Here is a 16,891-nt window from a genome sequence, read left to right on the forward strand (position 1 = left end):
TGTCTGTAGAAGCAAGCTTCATGATGATGAATCAAGTTGATTCAAGTAGTTTTGATGATGACAAAGATGATGACAAAAAGCTCAAGAGAATAATTTCAAGATTGAGTCAACAAGTTCAAGATCAAAATTAATTTCAAGTTTCATGAAAAGAAATCAAGAAGATTCAAGATTCAAGAGAAGTTTGATTTCAAGATTCAAGAAAAGATGAATTCAAGATTCAAGAGAAGAAATCAAGAAGACTTCACAAGGGAAGTATTGAAAAGATTTTTCAAAAACAAATATAGCACAATTTTGTTTTTCAAAAGAGTTTTTCTCAAAATTTTCTAAGTTACCAGAGTTTTTACTCTCTGGTAATCGATTACCAGTTTCCTATAATCGATTACCAGTGGCAAAGTTTGATTTCAAAAGTTTTTAACTGAATTTGCAACGTTCCAATTGATTTTTAAATGGTGTAATCGATTACAATATATTGGTAATCGATTACCAGTGTATCTGAATGTTCAAATTCAAATTCAATTGTGAAGAGTCACATCTTTTCACAAAATGCTTTGTGTAATCGATTACATGGTTTTGGTAATCGATTACCAGTGACAAGTTTTGAATAAAAATCAAGAGATGTAACTTTTCCAATGGTTTTCAGGTTTTTCTCAAGGTTATAACTCTTCCAATGGTTTTTCTTGACCAGACATGAAGAGTCTATAAAAGCAAGACCTTGACTTGCATTTCAATAACTTTTCATATATTCTTTTACAACCTTTGAATCTCTTTGAACATCTTTTTGAACTTCTTCTTCTTCTTCTTCCTTTGCCAAAAGCTTTATGATTTTTCTGGTTTCCAAACTTTATTCTTTCATAGAAAACAAAAGTGTGTTATATCTTTTCATTCTCTTCTCCCTTTGCCAAAAAGAATTCGCCAAGGACTAATCGCATGAATTCTTTTTGTGTCTCCCTTCTCCCTTTTCCAAAAGAACGAAGGACTAACCGCTTGAATTCTTTTGTGTCTCCCTTCTCCCTTTTCAAAGAATTCAAAACGACACAGTCTGATAATTCTTTTGATTCTTCCCTTTCCCTTAAACAAAAGATTTCAAAGGACTAACCGCCTAAGATATCTTTTGCTTCCCCTTCACAAAGTTTCAAAGGACTAACCGCCTGAGAACTTTGTCTTAACACATTGAAGGGTACATCCTTTGTGGTACAAGTAGAGGGTACATCTACTTGGGTTGTTGTAACTGAGAACAAGAGAGGGTACATCTCTTGTGGATCAATTCAAGTGGAGGGTACATCCACTTGGTTGTTCAAAGAGAACATGGGAGGGTACATCCCTTATGGATCTTTGCTTGTAACGGTTTTTACAAGGTTGAAAAGAAATCTCAAGGACCGCAGGTCGCTTGGGGACTGGATGTAGGCACGGGTTATTGCCGAACCAGTATAAATTCTTGTGTTTGTCTTCTTCTTCCCTACACTTTTAATTTCCGCTGTGCACTTTAATTATCGCTTTTACTTTTGGTTAAGTTTCTATTTTCCATTCTTTACTTTCTTAACTTTGTAGTAAAAGCCTAATTGAATCTAGTAACATTAAGAAGGATAAGTTTTTTTTTTAATTAGTAAAGGTTCATTAATAATTAATTCAACCCTCCTTCTTAATTATTCCGAGGCCACTTGATCCAACATTGTCAACTTGGCCTCTAATAAAAGATTGCCCAATTAAGAAATTCCTCAATCTTTCATACCAATATTTTGGTGCTTGTTTTAAACCATATAGTGCCTCTTTAAACTTGTAAAAATGATTAGGATGTTCAAAGTCCACAAAACTTGGAGGCTGCTCCACATATATCTCTTCTTCAATGTATCATTGAGAAAAACACTTTTCACATCCATTTGATATAACTTGAAATTCATTATACAAGCAAAAGTAAGGAACAACCTAATAGCTTCCAACCTTGCAAACGGAGCATAGGTCTCATCATAGTCAATGCCTTCCACTTAGTTATATACTTTAGCAACCAATTTGGCCTTGTTCCTAACTATAATTCCTGATTCATCGAGCTTGTTTTAAAAAACCCATTTGGTTCCGATTGGCTTGTGAAAGACAAGTTTAGGGACTAAATCCTACACTTCATTCCTTTTAAACTGATTTAATTCATCATGCATAGCCAAGAACCAATGTTCATCATGCAATGCTTCATCTATGTTTCTAGGTTCAATTTGAAAAACAAAAGTCATGTTATTGCATAAAATTCTAAGTCGAGCAAATGGATACTCCCTTAAATATTTAACCTATGATGTTATCCAAGGAAATATCTCTTTGAGTTCTCCATTCTTTTGGGAGGTCTTTAGGAGGTGTGGCAATGATTTCCTTGCTTTGTTCAAGATCCTTAACCTTGGATTCATCTTCAAGTGCAGTGTGCTTATCCTAAAAACTTGAATCTTTATCTTCCAAAGCATTTTTTTATCGAGGTTGTACCCGAATCAAATAAACATTAAAAATGCAATATCTAGGAAGTGATCCTAGGTCGTCTCCCAACGAGCAATGGTCAACCAAACGTTCATAACAGATAGTAATAAAACAGTAACGAATTGGGGAGGTTGTTTGTTTTTGTAATTTAAACAGCGAGCAACTTTGAATTAGAAAATAACAGAATTAAAACATGTTGTTTCCCCTTGATTCACAAGCAAGTCTCTTATCCTAGGTTTTGAGAATTTATCATTAATCAGTTCAACCACTTAATCCAACCCTAAATTAAATTACTAAGCAAAATTTAACATTAGAATGTCATTATGTGATTAAGCAACACATACACCAATTAATCATGAACGTAAATTAAGCACAGAGACAATTAATCAAGCATTAAGCATGCATGGATTAATAGCAACAAATACAGAGTAAATGGTGAAAAGGAAAAACTGATCAAAATTCAATAGTAATAATAAAACCTCAAAGAGAGTTGTGCTTGATCCTCAAGAGAAAACAACGTTGGAGACTTAGCCTTCCATTAATCAATAGAAAACGAAATTGCAGATTGAAGCAGAAAACAAATTTTATTGCTACGTGAATAGTATGCATGAACAGTAAAAACCGAAATTGCAAAACCTAAAATTATTCTCCTCTCCAAAACGTAAAACTCCTAAAACTAAAACCTTGGTGCTGTTATATAGGTTCTCAGCCCCAAAGCTTACAAATTTGTTTTAAGTCTAAGCCTATAAATAAAATAAAATCTGGACAAGATAAGATAAGATTTGATAAAATAAAATCTAGATGAAATAAAATCTAGATAAGATAAGATAAGATTGGATGAAATAATATCTAGATGAGATAAAATCTGGATAAAATAAGATTTGATAAAATAAAATTGTCTGCTCTCTTCAAGTCCAAGCCCAATTCCGGATTCAAGCCCAATTGCTTATAATTCTCCTGAAATTAAATTAAAAACACAAAATTAGTCCAATAGGCCCAAATCATAAAACTGCATAATTAATTTGACAATTAAGACTAATCAGTAATTAAAATGGTGACAAAAAGGGTTAAGAAATAGGAGAAAATAATGACACATCAATTTTCTTGAACAAGAGAGTTAGATTCATGACAGACAACATGTACAGATTCTTCCACACACAATGTTCTCCTATTAAACACTTTATATGTCTTGCTTTGTAATGAATAACCAAGAAAGATTGCCTCATTAGCTTTTGCATCAAATTTTCCTAGATATTCCTTTCCATTATTTAAAACAAAACATTTACATCCAAAAAACCTTAAGTGAGAGATATTTGGTTTCCTTCCTTTGTAAAGCTCATAAGGAGTTTTCTTTAAAATAGGTCTTATTAGAAGTCTATTAAGAGTAACAAATAGTACCCACAACATCAGCCCAAAAATATTTGATAGATTTGTTTCATTTAGAAGAGTTCTAGCTACTTCTTCAAGAGATTTGCTTTTCCCCTCCATAACACCATTTTGTTGAGGTGTTCTTGCAGCTGAAAAATTGTAGTGAGTTCAATTTTCTTCACAAAACTTTTCAAAACACTCATTTTGAAATTCACCTCCATGATCACTTCTAATTGAAACAATATTAAGGCCTTTCTCATTTTTAATAACCTTGGAAAGTTTGCGAAAAGAATCGAAGGCATCATTTTTGGTTCTCAAGAACAAAGTTCAAGTGTACTTAGAATAATCATCAACAATTACTAGGCCATTGTAGTTGCCACCTAAACTCATGGTTCTTGATGGTCCAAATAAATCCATGAGAAGTAGTAGTTCAAGGGGTTCTATAGTATAAATGACATTTTTACTTTGAAAAGAATTTTTAACTTGTTATTGCTTTTAACATGCTTTACACAATATATTTTTCTCAAACCTGAGTTTTGGAAAACCTATTACTAAGTCCTTTTTAACTAGATGATTGAGATTATGCATGTTTACATGTTTAACCCTACGGTGCCATAGCCAAGAATCATCAATCTTACTTACCAAACAACTAAGCTCATGAAATGATGCATGTTGAATATTAAGCATATAAATATTACCTATTCTTTTACCTATGTGAAAAACCTCACTAGTTTTTGTTTCACAAATAAGACAACAATTCTTGTTGAATTCAATTTTGAAGCCTTTGTCACATAGTTGACTTATGCTCAAAAGGTTGTGGTTAAGTTCATCAACATGCAATACATTTTTTATTTGAGTCTTGTGCTGATTTCCAATATTTTTTTATCACATAATTCTTCCCTTATTGTTGTCTCCAAAAGTGACATATCCATATTCCTTTAACACAAGGTTAGTAAGCCTGGACTTGTCACCGGTCATGGGCCTAGACTAGCCACTATCCAAGTACCATAGTCAATTTCTTGCTTTTAGGCGCACCTACAAGACAAAATCAATTAGAGAGAGGTGGTACTCAATTGAGGTTGGGTCCAATGGGGTTCATTTCCACAGATAATTCATTAGGAATCCAAACACATTTACCTCTAGGAACATCAAATCTCCTAACATAGAATTTATAGGATGTGTGCCTTATTTTCATGCAATAATGACAAATCATTGCATTAGGTTTAGGATGCACTGTGTTTTACTTTTTGGAGACTTTGTTTGGTTTCACCTTTTTGGAGGATGCAAACTTGGTTTTCTTGGAAAAGTCAGTTTGTTTGTTATACCCCAAACCTGTATTATCGGTAATATGCTTTTGCATACTGAGTAAGTGACTATGATTACTTTTTTCCTTTATTCATTTTTCTCAAAAGATCTTTAAGATAAGAAAGCTCAATTTGCAACTTCATATGTTCTTCATAGTGATCCTTTTTAAACTTTTCAAACTCATTTTGCATAGATTTGTAATCATCCATGTTAAGAGAAGTAGAAGCATAAACACAACCAGTGGCTTTATAACTTGAAACAAGTTTCTCATTTTCTTGCCTCAATTTATCAAGCTCACTTTGTGTTGAAGCCAGTTTAGTGATATGCCATTTTAGATCGCTTCTCAACTTATTGTTTGAAACAACAAGCTTTTGCGCTTCCTCATGCATTTCATTAAAGGCTTCCAAAACTTCCTCAAATTTATAATTTACCTCAGTTTCTTCAATGGTTGATGAGTCATCCTTTGAATCCGTCATTAAGCATAGATTTGCAACTTCTTCTTCACTATAATAGTCAGAGGATGCTAACACATTGTCTTCCCAAGTTATGTAGGCCTTTTTGGTTTTCTATCCTTTTTCCCCTTTCTTTTTAGCAGGTTGTTTTCTAAGGTAGATAGGACAATCCGACTTGATGTGGCCTTGCTTCCTTCATTCAAAGGTGTTGTTGTTTTTCACCTTCTTTGAAGGTTTAGAGAATTTTTTGTCTTTGGACCTTTTTAGGAATTTGCCAAACTTCTTGACCATTAAATTTAAATTCTCTGTATCTTCATCATCACTAAAGCTTTCTTTGTGATCTCACTTTAAGGAACTAGCTTTGAGAGCAATCCTTTTCCTTTTCTTTTTTGTATCTTCTACGTTAGATTTTTCAATCAACTCATGTTCATACGCAAGCAATTTTTTGAAGAGAGCTTCCATCGACATAGATGCCAAGTCCTTGGATTCCTTGATCATTGTGATATTTGGTTCCCAAGTTCTTGTAAGATAGTTGAGGATCTTGATGTTTAGCTCATCATCTTCAAACATTTTTTCGAGACCAAGCAAGTGATTAACTATATGGATGAATCTTGTTTGAAGTTCTGAAATGGTTTCACCATTCTTCATTCGGAAAGCTTCATGTTTGGACACAAGAGTGTACTTTCTTGCTTTTCTTACATCAGCAGTGCCTTCATGAGTGACTTCAAGCATTTTCCATATTTCCTTTGCACTTTTACACCTTGCAGTATGTTGGATTTCCCCTGCAGTTTCTTTTTGGTCCACTTTTTCTTTATGCAAATATGTTCAAGGGAAATCCGGTTTGCTGGAAAACGCATTGGATCGTCAAGTATTTAAAATTAAAACAGATGAATCCGAGTATTGAACACAGGAAACTAGTCTTAGACAGGGTTAAATTCAGAAATAAGGCATTGTTGAAAGAAACATTGATAATTGATGATTTAGAACAGAATTAAACTAAGTCTAGGCTAAAAACAGTAAAAATGCAAGTAAGATTGATTGACAGTAGTAGGTAAAGATGTTGGGTCTTTCTAACAAACCAGCTGATGTATATAAAGATGTTTCTCTAATCAATCATGCTTTTGTGTTCTATGTTGTAGCCTAAATTACTAAACCTCGATCCCTAGTTAGACTGAATCAATCCATGCTTCGTCCTCAGATCCCTCTTGTTGGACTAGGCTTAATTTAGATAGCCCTCCTAGGTTTAACTAACTTAAACTAAGTTTCGTCCTCAGATTCCTCTTGTTGGACTAGACTTAGCTTAAATAGCTTACGAAAGTTTAAACTAATTTAGCCTAAGCTTTGTCCTCAGATCCCTCTTGTTGGACTAGACTTAGACCAAACAGCATTATTGTAACAGCATATTTAAAACCAAAACTTAATCCACAAATCCCTCATTTAAGACTAAGTTTCAATTCTGCTTCATTCAAGTTCTAAGGCAATAATACATTTCCCAATGCTAAAGTCACCTAACCAGGCACAGAAATGGTTGATCAGACCAAGAGCATACAGAATTTAAACTCTGAAAGAAGCATTGAACACACGAAACATAATCAATTAGATATTAAAGTATTTTCATCAACTGTTCTTTAGAAATCCCCAACAAGGGTGTTTAGCCAGCCATTACAGAAAAACCCCTAACAATAATGAGATTACAAAACCTAGGTATCTCTGCAAAAGCAGCTCCTCTTGCTGCCTCCAGAGATCCATTCTCGAAATAGGCACTGTGGTGTGCTCTGGAATTCTGTGCCAATCATCTGCTTCAGGGTGTACCCTAATTCTGCACAAGACAGGCTTTAAATAGGCTCTGAATCTGCAACATTGCGCTTAGCGCCACCCTTGCGCTTAGCGCGAGTAAGTGGATTTGAGCTTAGCGCCAGTCCTGCGCTGAGCTTGGCTGAAGACAACTATTGCGCTTAACGCTCGGCCTTGATATTGATGCTTTGCCAGATTCTTCTGTCGCGCTAAGCGCGCTGAAACTGCGCTCGCGCATAGCCCAACTTATGAGCTAAGCTCAACTGTCACTTTTAGCACTTCATGACTTACCCTCTTTTTCACCTGAAATTGCATAGATTTCATCATTAAATCCAATGGAACTATTCTAGAGACAGCTTTAACAATAAAACAAGATTCATTTACAAAATCACTACAAAATAACCATAAATTGGGGAACTATACAAGTTTTTGAAAATGTTTTCTATACAAAAGTTAGTCGTATAAGACGACTAACACAATATGAAAGAATTTATCAGAAGATAAACCAGAAGTTAAAATGATTATAGTTTTTTTATCATCTTGCACTTTTCTTGTTTCATCATATTTCATCTCATCCCATTCTTTAGGAACCAATTCACCATTGACTTCTTTAGTCGGTATAAATGGTCCTTTAACAATAGTATTCCATATATCGGGATCAATTGATTGAATAAAGATTTCCATTCTCTTCTGCCAAAACAAAAAAATGCGCTGCCTTAAACAATGGCGGTCGATTGAGAGAAACACTCTTTTTGAAAGTGATTTGTTTAGAGCCCATGTTTGAGAAACTGTGATCTTGAGCAACTTTCAAGCATACCTTTGATACCAATTGAAAAAGAAGATAGGACCCACCAAACCAAGAGGGAGGTGAATTGGTTTTGAGATCAAATCGAAAGAAAAAATAGAGTTTTAAAAACTTTTGCTTCACAAGGATCGTATCACATGTAGAAGCAAAGCTTCATGGTGAATCAAAGGTGATTCAAAGGTGTTTTGATGATAACAATGATGATAACAAAAGATGATGACAAAGGTGATGACAAAAAGCTCAAAGATCAATCAAAGAACAACTCAAGTGACTCAAAGATCAATCAAAGAACAACTCAAGTAAATCAAAGATCAATCAAGAACAATTCAAGAGTTCAAGATAAGAATCAAGAAGAATTCAAGACTCGAGAAGAAAGTCTAGAGATAGGAATCAAGATTCAAGGTTCAAGATCTCAAGATTCAAGATAAAGATTCAAGAATGAAGAGAAGACTCAATCAAGATAAGTATTAAAAAGTTTTTCAAAACTTTGAATAGCACATGAGTTTTTGGCAAAACCTTTTACCAAAGAGTTATTACTCTCTGGTAATCGATTACCAGATTGTTGTAATCGATTACCAGTAGCAAAATTGTTTTAAAAAAAATTCAAATTAAATTTACAACGTTCCAATTATTTTCAAAAAGCTGTAATCGATTACAATGTTTTGGTAATCGATTATCAGTGCCTTTGAACGTTGAAATTCAAATTCAAATGTGAAGAGTCACATCCTTTCACACAAAAGCTTTGTGTAATCGATTACACTAATTTGGTAATCGATTACCAGTGTTTGTTTCTGAATAAATCAAAAGATGTAACTCTTCAAAAAGGTTTTGACTTTTTCAAATTGGTTTTAAGTTTTTTCTAAAAGTTATAACTCTAATAAAAGGTCTTCTTGGCCAGACATGAGGAGTCTATAAAAGCAAGGCTTTGATTTGCTTTTCAACATACTTTTCACATTCATTTGATCAATCCTTTACAAGCTTTGAATCTCTTTGAACTTCTTCTTCTTCTTTGTACCAAAAGCTTTCTGAAGTTTTCTGGTTTTCTAAACCTTGAAAACTTGTGTTATTCATCTTTTCATTATCTTCTCCTTTTGCGAAAAAGAATTCGCCAAGGACTAACCGCCTGAATTCTTTTTGTGTCTCTCTTCTCCCTTTTCCAAAAGAACAAAGGACTAACCGCCTGAATTCTTTTGTGTCTCCCTTCTCCCTTGTCAAAGAATTCAATAAGACACAGTCTGAGAATTCTTTTGATTCTTCCCATTCCCTAATAAAAAAGTGTTCAAAGGACTAACCGCCTAAGAATTCTTTTGTATCCCCATTCACAAAGTATCAAAGGTGTAACAGCCTGAGATCTTTGTCTTAACACATTGGAGGGTACATCCTTTGTAGTACAAGTAGAGGGTACATCTACTTGGGTTTGACTGAGAACAAGAGAGGGTACATCTCTTGTGGATCAGTTCTAGTGGAGGGTACATCCACTAGGTTCAAAGAGAACAAGGGAGGGTACATCCCTTGTGGATCTTTCCTTGTAAAAGGATTTTTACAAGGTTGAAAGAAATCTCAAGGACCGCAGGTCGCTTGGGGACTGGATGTAGGCACGGGTTGTTGCCAAACCAGTATAAAAACTCATGTGTGTTTGTTTCTTTCTTCCCTACTTTTTTACTTTCCGCTGTGCATTTAATTTCCGCTTTTACTTTCTGTTAAGTTTCTCTTCTACTCCTCATTCTCTTAACAATTTAGTAAAAGCCTTAGAAGAGTAATTTTTAATTAGTAAAGGTTTAGAAATAATTAATTCAACCCCCTTTCTTAATTATTTTGAGGCCACTCGATCCAACATCACAAACTTTCTAGTAAAACCAATATTGAATCAATCACCTGAACACAATATCATTTTGTTAAAGTATATTAATTTGAAAAACTTTAAACACAACAAATTGATAAATAATGCAATAGAGAGATATGAGAGTTAAGAGAAGATAGACAACAAGATTTATATTGGTTCATTCTCTATTTCTAAAGAAGCTACTCCAATTGTCTAATTCAACCTGAATTAGATTTTCACTATGCAATGTGAGTTTTACAAGCAATCACAAGAAATTTAAAATTCTACCTAGAAAATGAAACTTAGGCACCCAACCCTAGGGTCCTTTGTGAATCTAACCCTATGAGAAACCTACCCTTAGCTTCAAACTAGAAACATCTATTCTAGCATGTAGTAAAAACTCATGCACATGCAGCACACATATGTAAAAACCATATGAAGCAGGGTTAAGGAAAGATACAACCTTTACATTCAAATGCAATAACAAAAGACTTGATTAAATGGACCTCTCTTGATCTCCAATGTGTTTACAACTCACTTTTTCCTTTGAAAGCTTCAAGAAATGAAAACTGAAGTCTTGAGTTGTAAAAGCTCATTCAAAAATGTATTTTTTAAGTGCTTGAAAGTGAGAGCACAAGGTGGGTATATATAGAGAAAAATATTATAACTACATGTAATTGATTAAATTAACAAAGTAATCGATTATCTTGAGAGATTAATCAATTAGATTCTCATTTTAATCGATTAGAGTGTTCTTACCCAAACCTAGAAAGCATTCAAGAACAATATAATCGATTACAATATCCTTGTAATCAATTAAACTAGAGACCCAAGAAAACAGACATGGTCTCAAAAAGAATTATATAATCAATTACAGATGTAGGTTAATCGATTAAACCAAAATGAAGATCTCCCTGCAAGCTTCTCAAAAGACTTGGGTAATCAATTACAAATGGAGGTAATCGATTAAACAGAGAGTTATGCACTGAAGATGTTTCTTACCTAAGAAACTATCTTCCTACTTCTATATGATGATGCATGATGTTCACATAGATGATTGAGACTACAAAGCAACAATCAATACAAACTCCCTCAATAAGAAGTTGGGCATGTAAAAGTCAAAACTCTTCATAGCTTGTTTTTCATGTTGCTCCCCCTATCTCTAACAATACCGAGGATAACTTGTCCTTATTGATGACATTCTGGAGGATGGGGAGCCGATTTTGGAGCATTTGACAACTCCTCCTAGGGATTTTCATGCCGGAGATGTTGGAGATAAGGATGAGGATGAGGAGGACCTTGGTGGTCAAGATGGGGATGTGGAATCATAAGTTTGTATTTTTAGGTTATTTTGTGTAAGGTCGCTTGGTCTTTTGTTGTTTTATTATTGCCATGATCGGCTTTAACTTCTACTTGTATGGCTTCAACCTTTTTTATTTGAACGTTAATGAATGTCTATTTTATGTCTTCACACTTTTGTTTCACAAATGATCTTATCATAGTTGTGACATCTTGGAAATTTCCACCCGGAATTTTGTAAACGATGCATTTAGAATAATTATATATATAAGTATTATTCAGTGTATATATATATATATATATATATATATACACTCCTGGTAGGAGTAGGTATAATGGGGAAAGATACGCGGGTTAGACTAATTAACGAAGAGAAATCCATAAATGGAATGTTATAGATAAATTCTCAATTAATTAGTCTAAAAATTATCGTTTTGCGTGCAACTTAAAATTTAACAAAACCAACCTTCTGAACCACGCTCGGGGTTTCATTCTGAGCGTTTTGATGTATATTGCTTACTTTCGAAAACGGGCCCCACAGGTGCAGAGAAAGGCGAGGGACTGGAACCAGAGAAATGACACGCAAACCGAGGCAGGATTTTAGCATTTCAAAAGGTCAGATTTTTTCTCTTCTTGTGGCTGAGTATGAGTCATATCAAGAGCAAAAGTGGGCCCTTTTTGTTCCACTCAAAATGGGACAAGTGGCAAGTGCTTTAGAAAATAAAATAATAGGAAAAGGAAATCATTCTTTCTTACAAAAAGCCATGTTCTCTCTCCTCACTCAGCCAAAAAAAATTCAGAAGTTTTTCCCTCATTCTCACGTTTCTTTTCTTCTCCCCTTCTCATCCACCATTGAAGCCTCCATTAAAGCTCCAAACTTTGCTCACCATTTCTACTCCAAATTGCAAAAGGAAGCCATATTTAGAGTCGTGAAGCGCACCTCTACGTTGTGGGACTTCAAATTTCAGGTTTGGGTAGACTTCTTCTCACATGATTTTCGTGGGTATTGGGTTTTTGGGAGATATGATGGGTAGTTCTACTAAGTTTATGCATTATGGTAGTTATTTGTGAAGGAATTTGTTGAAAGCATGCTAAACTTGTCATGTTGATGTGAGCCAAAATTACCCATTCTATTTTAGGGTTTTATGATGATGCTTTGTAATGTTTGTGTGCTGAAATTGCTGATGGAAAACTGGTAGAGATGAAGGGGACAGTTAACTTAGGGTTAAATGTGAGAATGACAATGTTGTAGGTAGAAAAGTGTGAGATTTTGAGGGTTAGAGAAGCTAAATTTGGGGTTAGTGTAAATGGGAGTCTAAAGTGAGTTAATCCTAGTTTAAAATGTCATTTAGGACTTGTGGGAAAGCTTGGGCTGAGCAAATGAGGAAAATGAGTGACCAAAGTGAAAGCAAGAGCCATTTCTAGGGTAAATTGGGTGTTGAGGGGTCAAATTTTGATTCGGTGGAGTTTTCGTCGTAAAACAAGTTTGAGCAAGTTTAGATTAATGTTATAGACTTGTTTGAGATGAGATTTTGCTCCAAAATTACCCCATTCTCATTTTCACTTTTTCAAACCTTGAAAATCCACTAAATTAAGGGGTTTTAGACACCTAGATTTTGAATTGCTTTGTTTTGAAGCTTGTCTTTGGTTTAGATATGATTTATACATGATTTAGGACTTGTAGGATCCAATTTGAGAAAAATTGGATGAAGGCAAGACGGATTTCGAAAATCTGCACTATTATGCAGAAAATTGATGTTGAAATGTGCAGCAGAATTTTGTGCTTGTGCAGAAAATGCTTATGCATTGCTGGTTATGGGAAAGGTAGTACATATTGGGTTCTGGACGTTTTTAGCAGATCCCAACGGTCAACATGTAGACTTATGTACTAGAGACCTCCAGTAAAATTTTCGAGTCGATCCAACGGTTAACAAATTGGAACAAAGAGAATGTTACTAGGGTATTTAAGTAGGGAAAGCTGTGGTGTTGGGATGTGTTTTGGGAAGAGTTTTTTGCCTCTGCCTTGTTTTCTTGGTTTAGGATAGTTCATGATGTTTGGATATTGAATTGCTTGGATGTTGTGGAAGCTTGGAGGGGTTGATGGGGACCCGGTGCTGAGAGGAACGAGGATAAGGGCTACGTGGGGGTACGTGAGCTCAGTTGAAGGTGGGCAACTGGGGATGGTGGTTTCATGTTTGATTTGTGAATGTGGGAGAGTTGATTTGCACCATCGCTCGATCATCACCTAGTACCACATATGATGGGTACCCTATAATCCTACAAGCTTGAAGTGAGAAAGTGTGGAAGAGTCAGTCTTCCTACTTTTATTCGTTGACCACAGAGTGGTACCTGGAGATATGTCACGGGGGTCAGGAGACCTTGGGGATGTCAGGTGGGGTGCTATTGCCCAAAACCAAGCTTGAACAATCCCGACCCAACCCGGACATAGTCAGTCAGTGAGAACCTGTGACGTACCTAAACAGGCGAGCTCCTGGTAGTCAACCAATAAAAGAACAAAGACCACAAAGCAAGGAGGCTTGTGTGGTGGCAGGCCAACTATGGATCTTGAATGATATCTCGAATATGGCCTCTGGTAATCGATTACTAAGGGTGTGTAATCGATTACAAGGCTTAGAAATGAAGACAGGAAGTTAAGATGGCCTCTGGTAATCGATTACTAGCGGTGTGTAATCGATTACAAGGCTTAAAAATGGAGACAGGAAGTTGAGATGGCCTCTGGTAATTGGTTACCAAGGGGTGTAATCGATTACCAGGCTTAGAAATGGAGATAGGATGTTGAGGTGGCTTCTGGTAATCGATTACCAATGTTGTGTAATCGATTACACAGAGTAACAGGCCACTGGTAATCAATTACCAGTTATGTGTAATTGATTACACTGTGTATATTGCAGGTTTCCATGTTCTGAAGCGTTGTAACTCGAGTTTGGCCTCTGGTAATCGATTACCAATGCTGTGTAATCGATTACCAGAGAAACCCTTGAGGCATACCTTTTAACTACATGTAGCGGTTATGGGACGCATTATGTTGTTACCCGTAGTTAGATTTCTCGTGAAAGAGTCTACCCCCTTTCTTTTATTTCTTGTAGATCGCGATGGCAGCGCAATTAATCCATGACCGAGTGGAGATGGAGTGCCTAGAGGGAGTTTGGGAGACCCTCGAAGGCAATGTGAGGTGCCGATTCTGTGGCACGATTCGACTCACAACTACTTCATTGGTACATCCAGAGGAACCCGCACGCACGCTTCAGCGAACTGTGGAGTGGATACTACCTACACCTAATCCATATCGACTAGTGGAGCCAGTCCAAGTGATAGAGGTGTTGTCATCTGAAGAAGACCCTGAGGAGGACCCAGAGGAGTTACCTCCCGAGCCTGTTGTGGATGCTCTTGACTTTCCAGAGGGTGATGAGGACCCACTACCTGATGTGGATTCTCCAGAGGACGTCATGTCAGCATCTAAGGCAGACTCTACGGAGGAGAGCGGCCCTAGAGGGATAGTGACTAGTGGAGACTCTTCATCATAGCAGACGGCTCCTTAGACTAGGTTTATATACTTTTGGGGGGTGGGTGTATCTAGTACAGACTATTAGGTTTACTCTTTTGATTTTTGGACGGGTAGACCTATTGTATAGGAATTTTGATGATTGTATATATGTGGCTGAAGCCACCGCAGTGGATACCTTTGCTCTGGATGTCACTATGTATTTTGCAAACTCCCATATTTTGGACAGTTTTAGATGACGAATGTAATTATGTTTAATCTTGTTATTTGAAAAGAAAGTGTTAACAAACTTTATTTGAAAGAGAGTTCACCGACCACATTTTATTTTATTATTTTTACGTGACGACCTAAAGTAATGGCTGGCATACTTTTCTTTTTGAAAGAGCAAAATAGTTTAGAGGTTATGAGTGATCAGAAAGAAATGACTCTGAATAGAGTTGTGAACAGGCCATTCAGGACTCTATAGTGATAATTTTCCTTCTGAACTTAATTACTGTGAAAAAGAGAGAGAAATGAAAAAGAAAAAGAAAAAAAAATTTCCCATGGTTTTTGCTATTTAAATCATTACTATTAAACCAGTCATTATTTAGAGACACCACAATTGGTGGTATCAGAGCAAAAGTTTGATTCTAGTAAACCTGTTCATGGTCTTACTGTGTATCTCCGAAACTTGGAAGTAGGTTTCGAGGAGTGACGTTAAGTCACAAATTGTGTGTATTTCTACTTTCTTGTCTTGAGCAGGAATGTGTTATTGATTCAGTAGAATTGTTGTGTGTATATATATATATGTATAGAGAGAAGGATATTGTTGTAACTGTCATAGCCTGTGCGGTACACTCTCTCAGTAGAATTTCTTGGATACTAATAGCTTCCCTACAGGTTAGGTATGGCAAGACGTGGTAGGGATCAGAACCGTGATGTCCTAGACCGCATCACAGTTGTGCTGGAAACTCTAGTGCAGGAACGTGATGTGGAACCGGCAGAGTATCGAGGACTCATGGCTTTCCGTAAGAACCACCCGCCGAAGTTCAATGGGGACTATGATCCAGAAGGTGCTAGGTTGTGGTTAGCTGAGACTGAGAAGATTTTCGAGGCGATGGGTTGCCTCGAGGAGCATAAGGTCCCTTATTCGACATTCATGCTCCAAGGAGAAGCTGAGAATTGGTGGAAGTTCATGAAGCCTACATTTGCTGCACCTGGAGGCGTGATTCCTTGGAATGCCTTCAAGGACAAATTCCTAGAAAATTATTTTCCACGAGATCTCAGGAAGCGAAAGGCGAGGGAATTTCTGGATTTGAAGCAGGGAAACATGTCCGTTGGGGAATACACGGCCAAATTTAATGAACTTCTACAGTATTGGCCTCAATACCAAGTGGCTCGGAACGAAGAAGACTTATGTGCTCAGTTTGAGAATGGGCTTCGATTGGAGATTCAACAGGCAGTTAGCTATATGCAGATCACGGATTTCAATCAACTAGTGACAAAGTGCAGAATATTTGAGGACAAGATGAAGGAGAGGCAAGCTAGAGGCTTTGGAGGACCACAGAGAAGCCATCCTTTTAGAGGAAACAGTAGTAAGAGGATGAAGCCATATTCTGGCAACAAGGGGAAACAACCTATGGCTACGTCCAACATGAGCCAGTCAAGGGGGACCGGGGTACAGTGTTTTCAGTGTGGAGGACCGCATCTTAGGAGGAATTGCCCACAACTCCAGCAGACACAGGAGAACCGTTGTTATGTTTGTGGCAAGGTAGGCCATTATGCACGAGAATGTAGGGTGACTGGGAGACCGACGGTAACTGCCAATTCCAACACCGTCAATCGTGGACCCACTAATTCCACAAGGAGCGGTAATGTTAGCAACAACAACAACCCTAGTGGTGGAAGACCAAAGGTACCCTCCCGGGTATTTGCTATGAATGGATCAGAAGCTGCTGCCTCCAACGATTTGATACAGGGTAAGTGTTTGATTGCTGATAAACTACTAGATGTACTCTATGATTCGGGTGCCATGCATTCGTTCATATCTCATGCATGTGTGGAGAGGTTGGGGTTATGTGCGACGGAGT

The 16,891-nt window shown here is 36.5% G+C and overlaps 1 protein-coding gene across 1 annotated transcript in view; it reads left to right on the forward strand.

Annotated features, from left to right (window-relative positions):
* The window catches only part of LOC114398642, a 66,448-nt gene extending 51,604 nt beyond the window's left edge, over positions 1–14,844 (forward strand). The window contains exon 4 of the mRNA XM_028360820.1: positions 14,624–14,844. Coding sequence (XP_028216621.1) covers positions 14,624–14,844 — 221 coding nt within the window. The remainder of the gene's footprint in view (positions 1–14,623) is intronic.
* Positions 14,845–16,891: the final 2,047 nt, after the last annotated feature.

Source organism: Glycine soja, chromosome 19 (genome assembly GCF_004193775.1).
Source record: "Glycine soja cultivar W05 chromosome 19, ASM419377v2, whole genome shotgun sequence".
NCBI lineage: Eukaryota > Viridiplantae > Streptophyta > Magnoliopsida > Fabales > Fabaceae > Glycine > Glycine soja.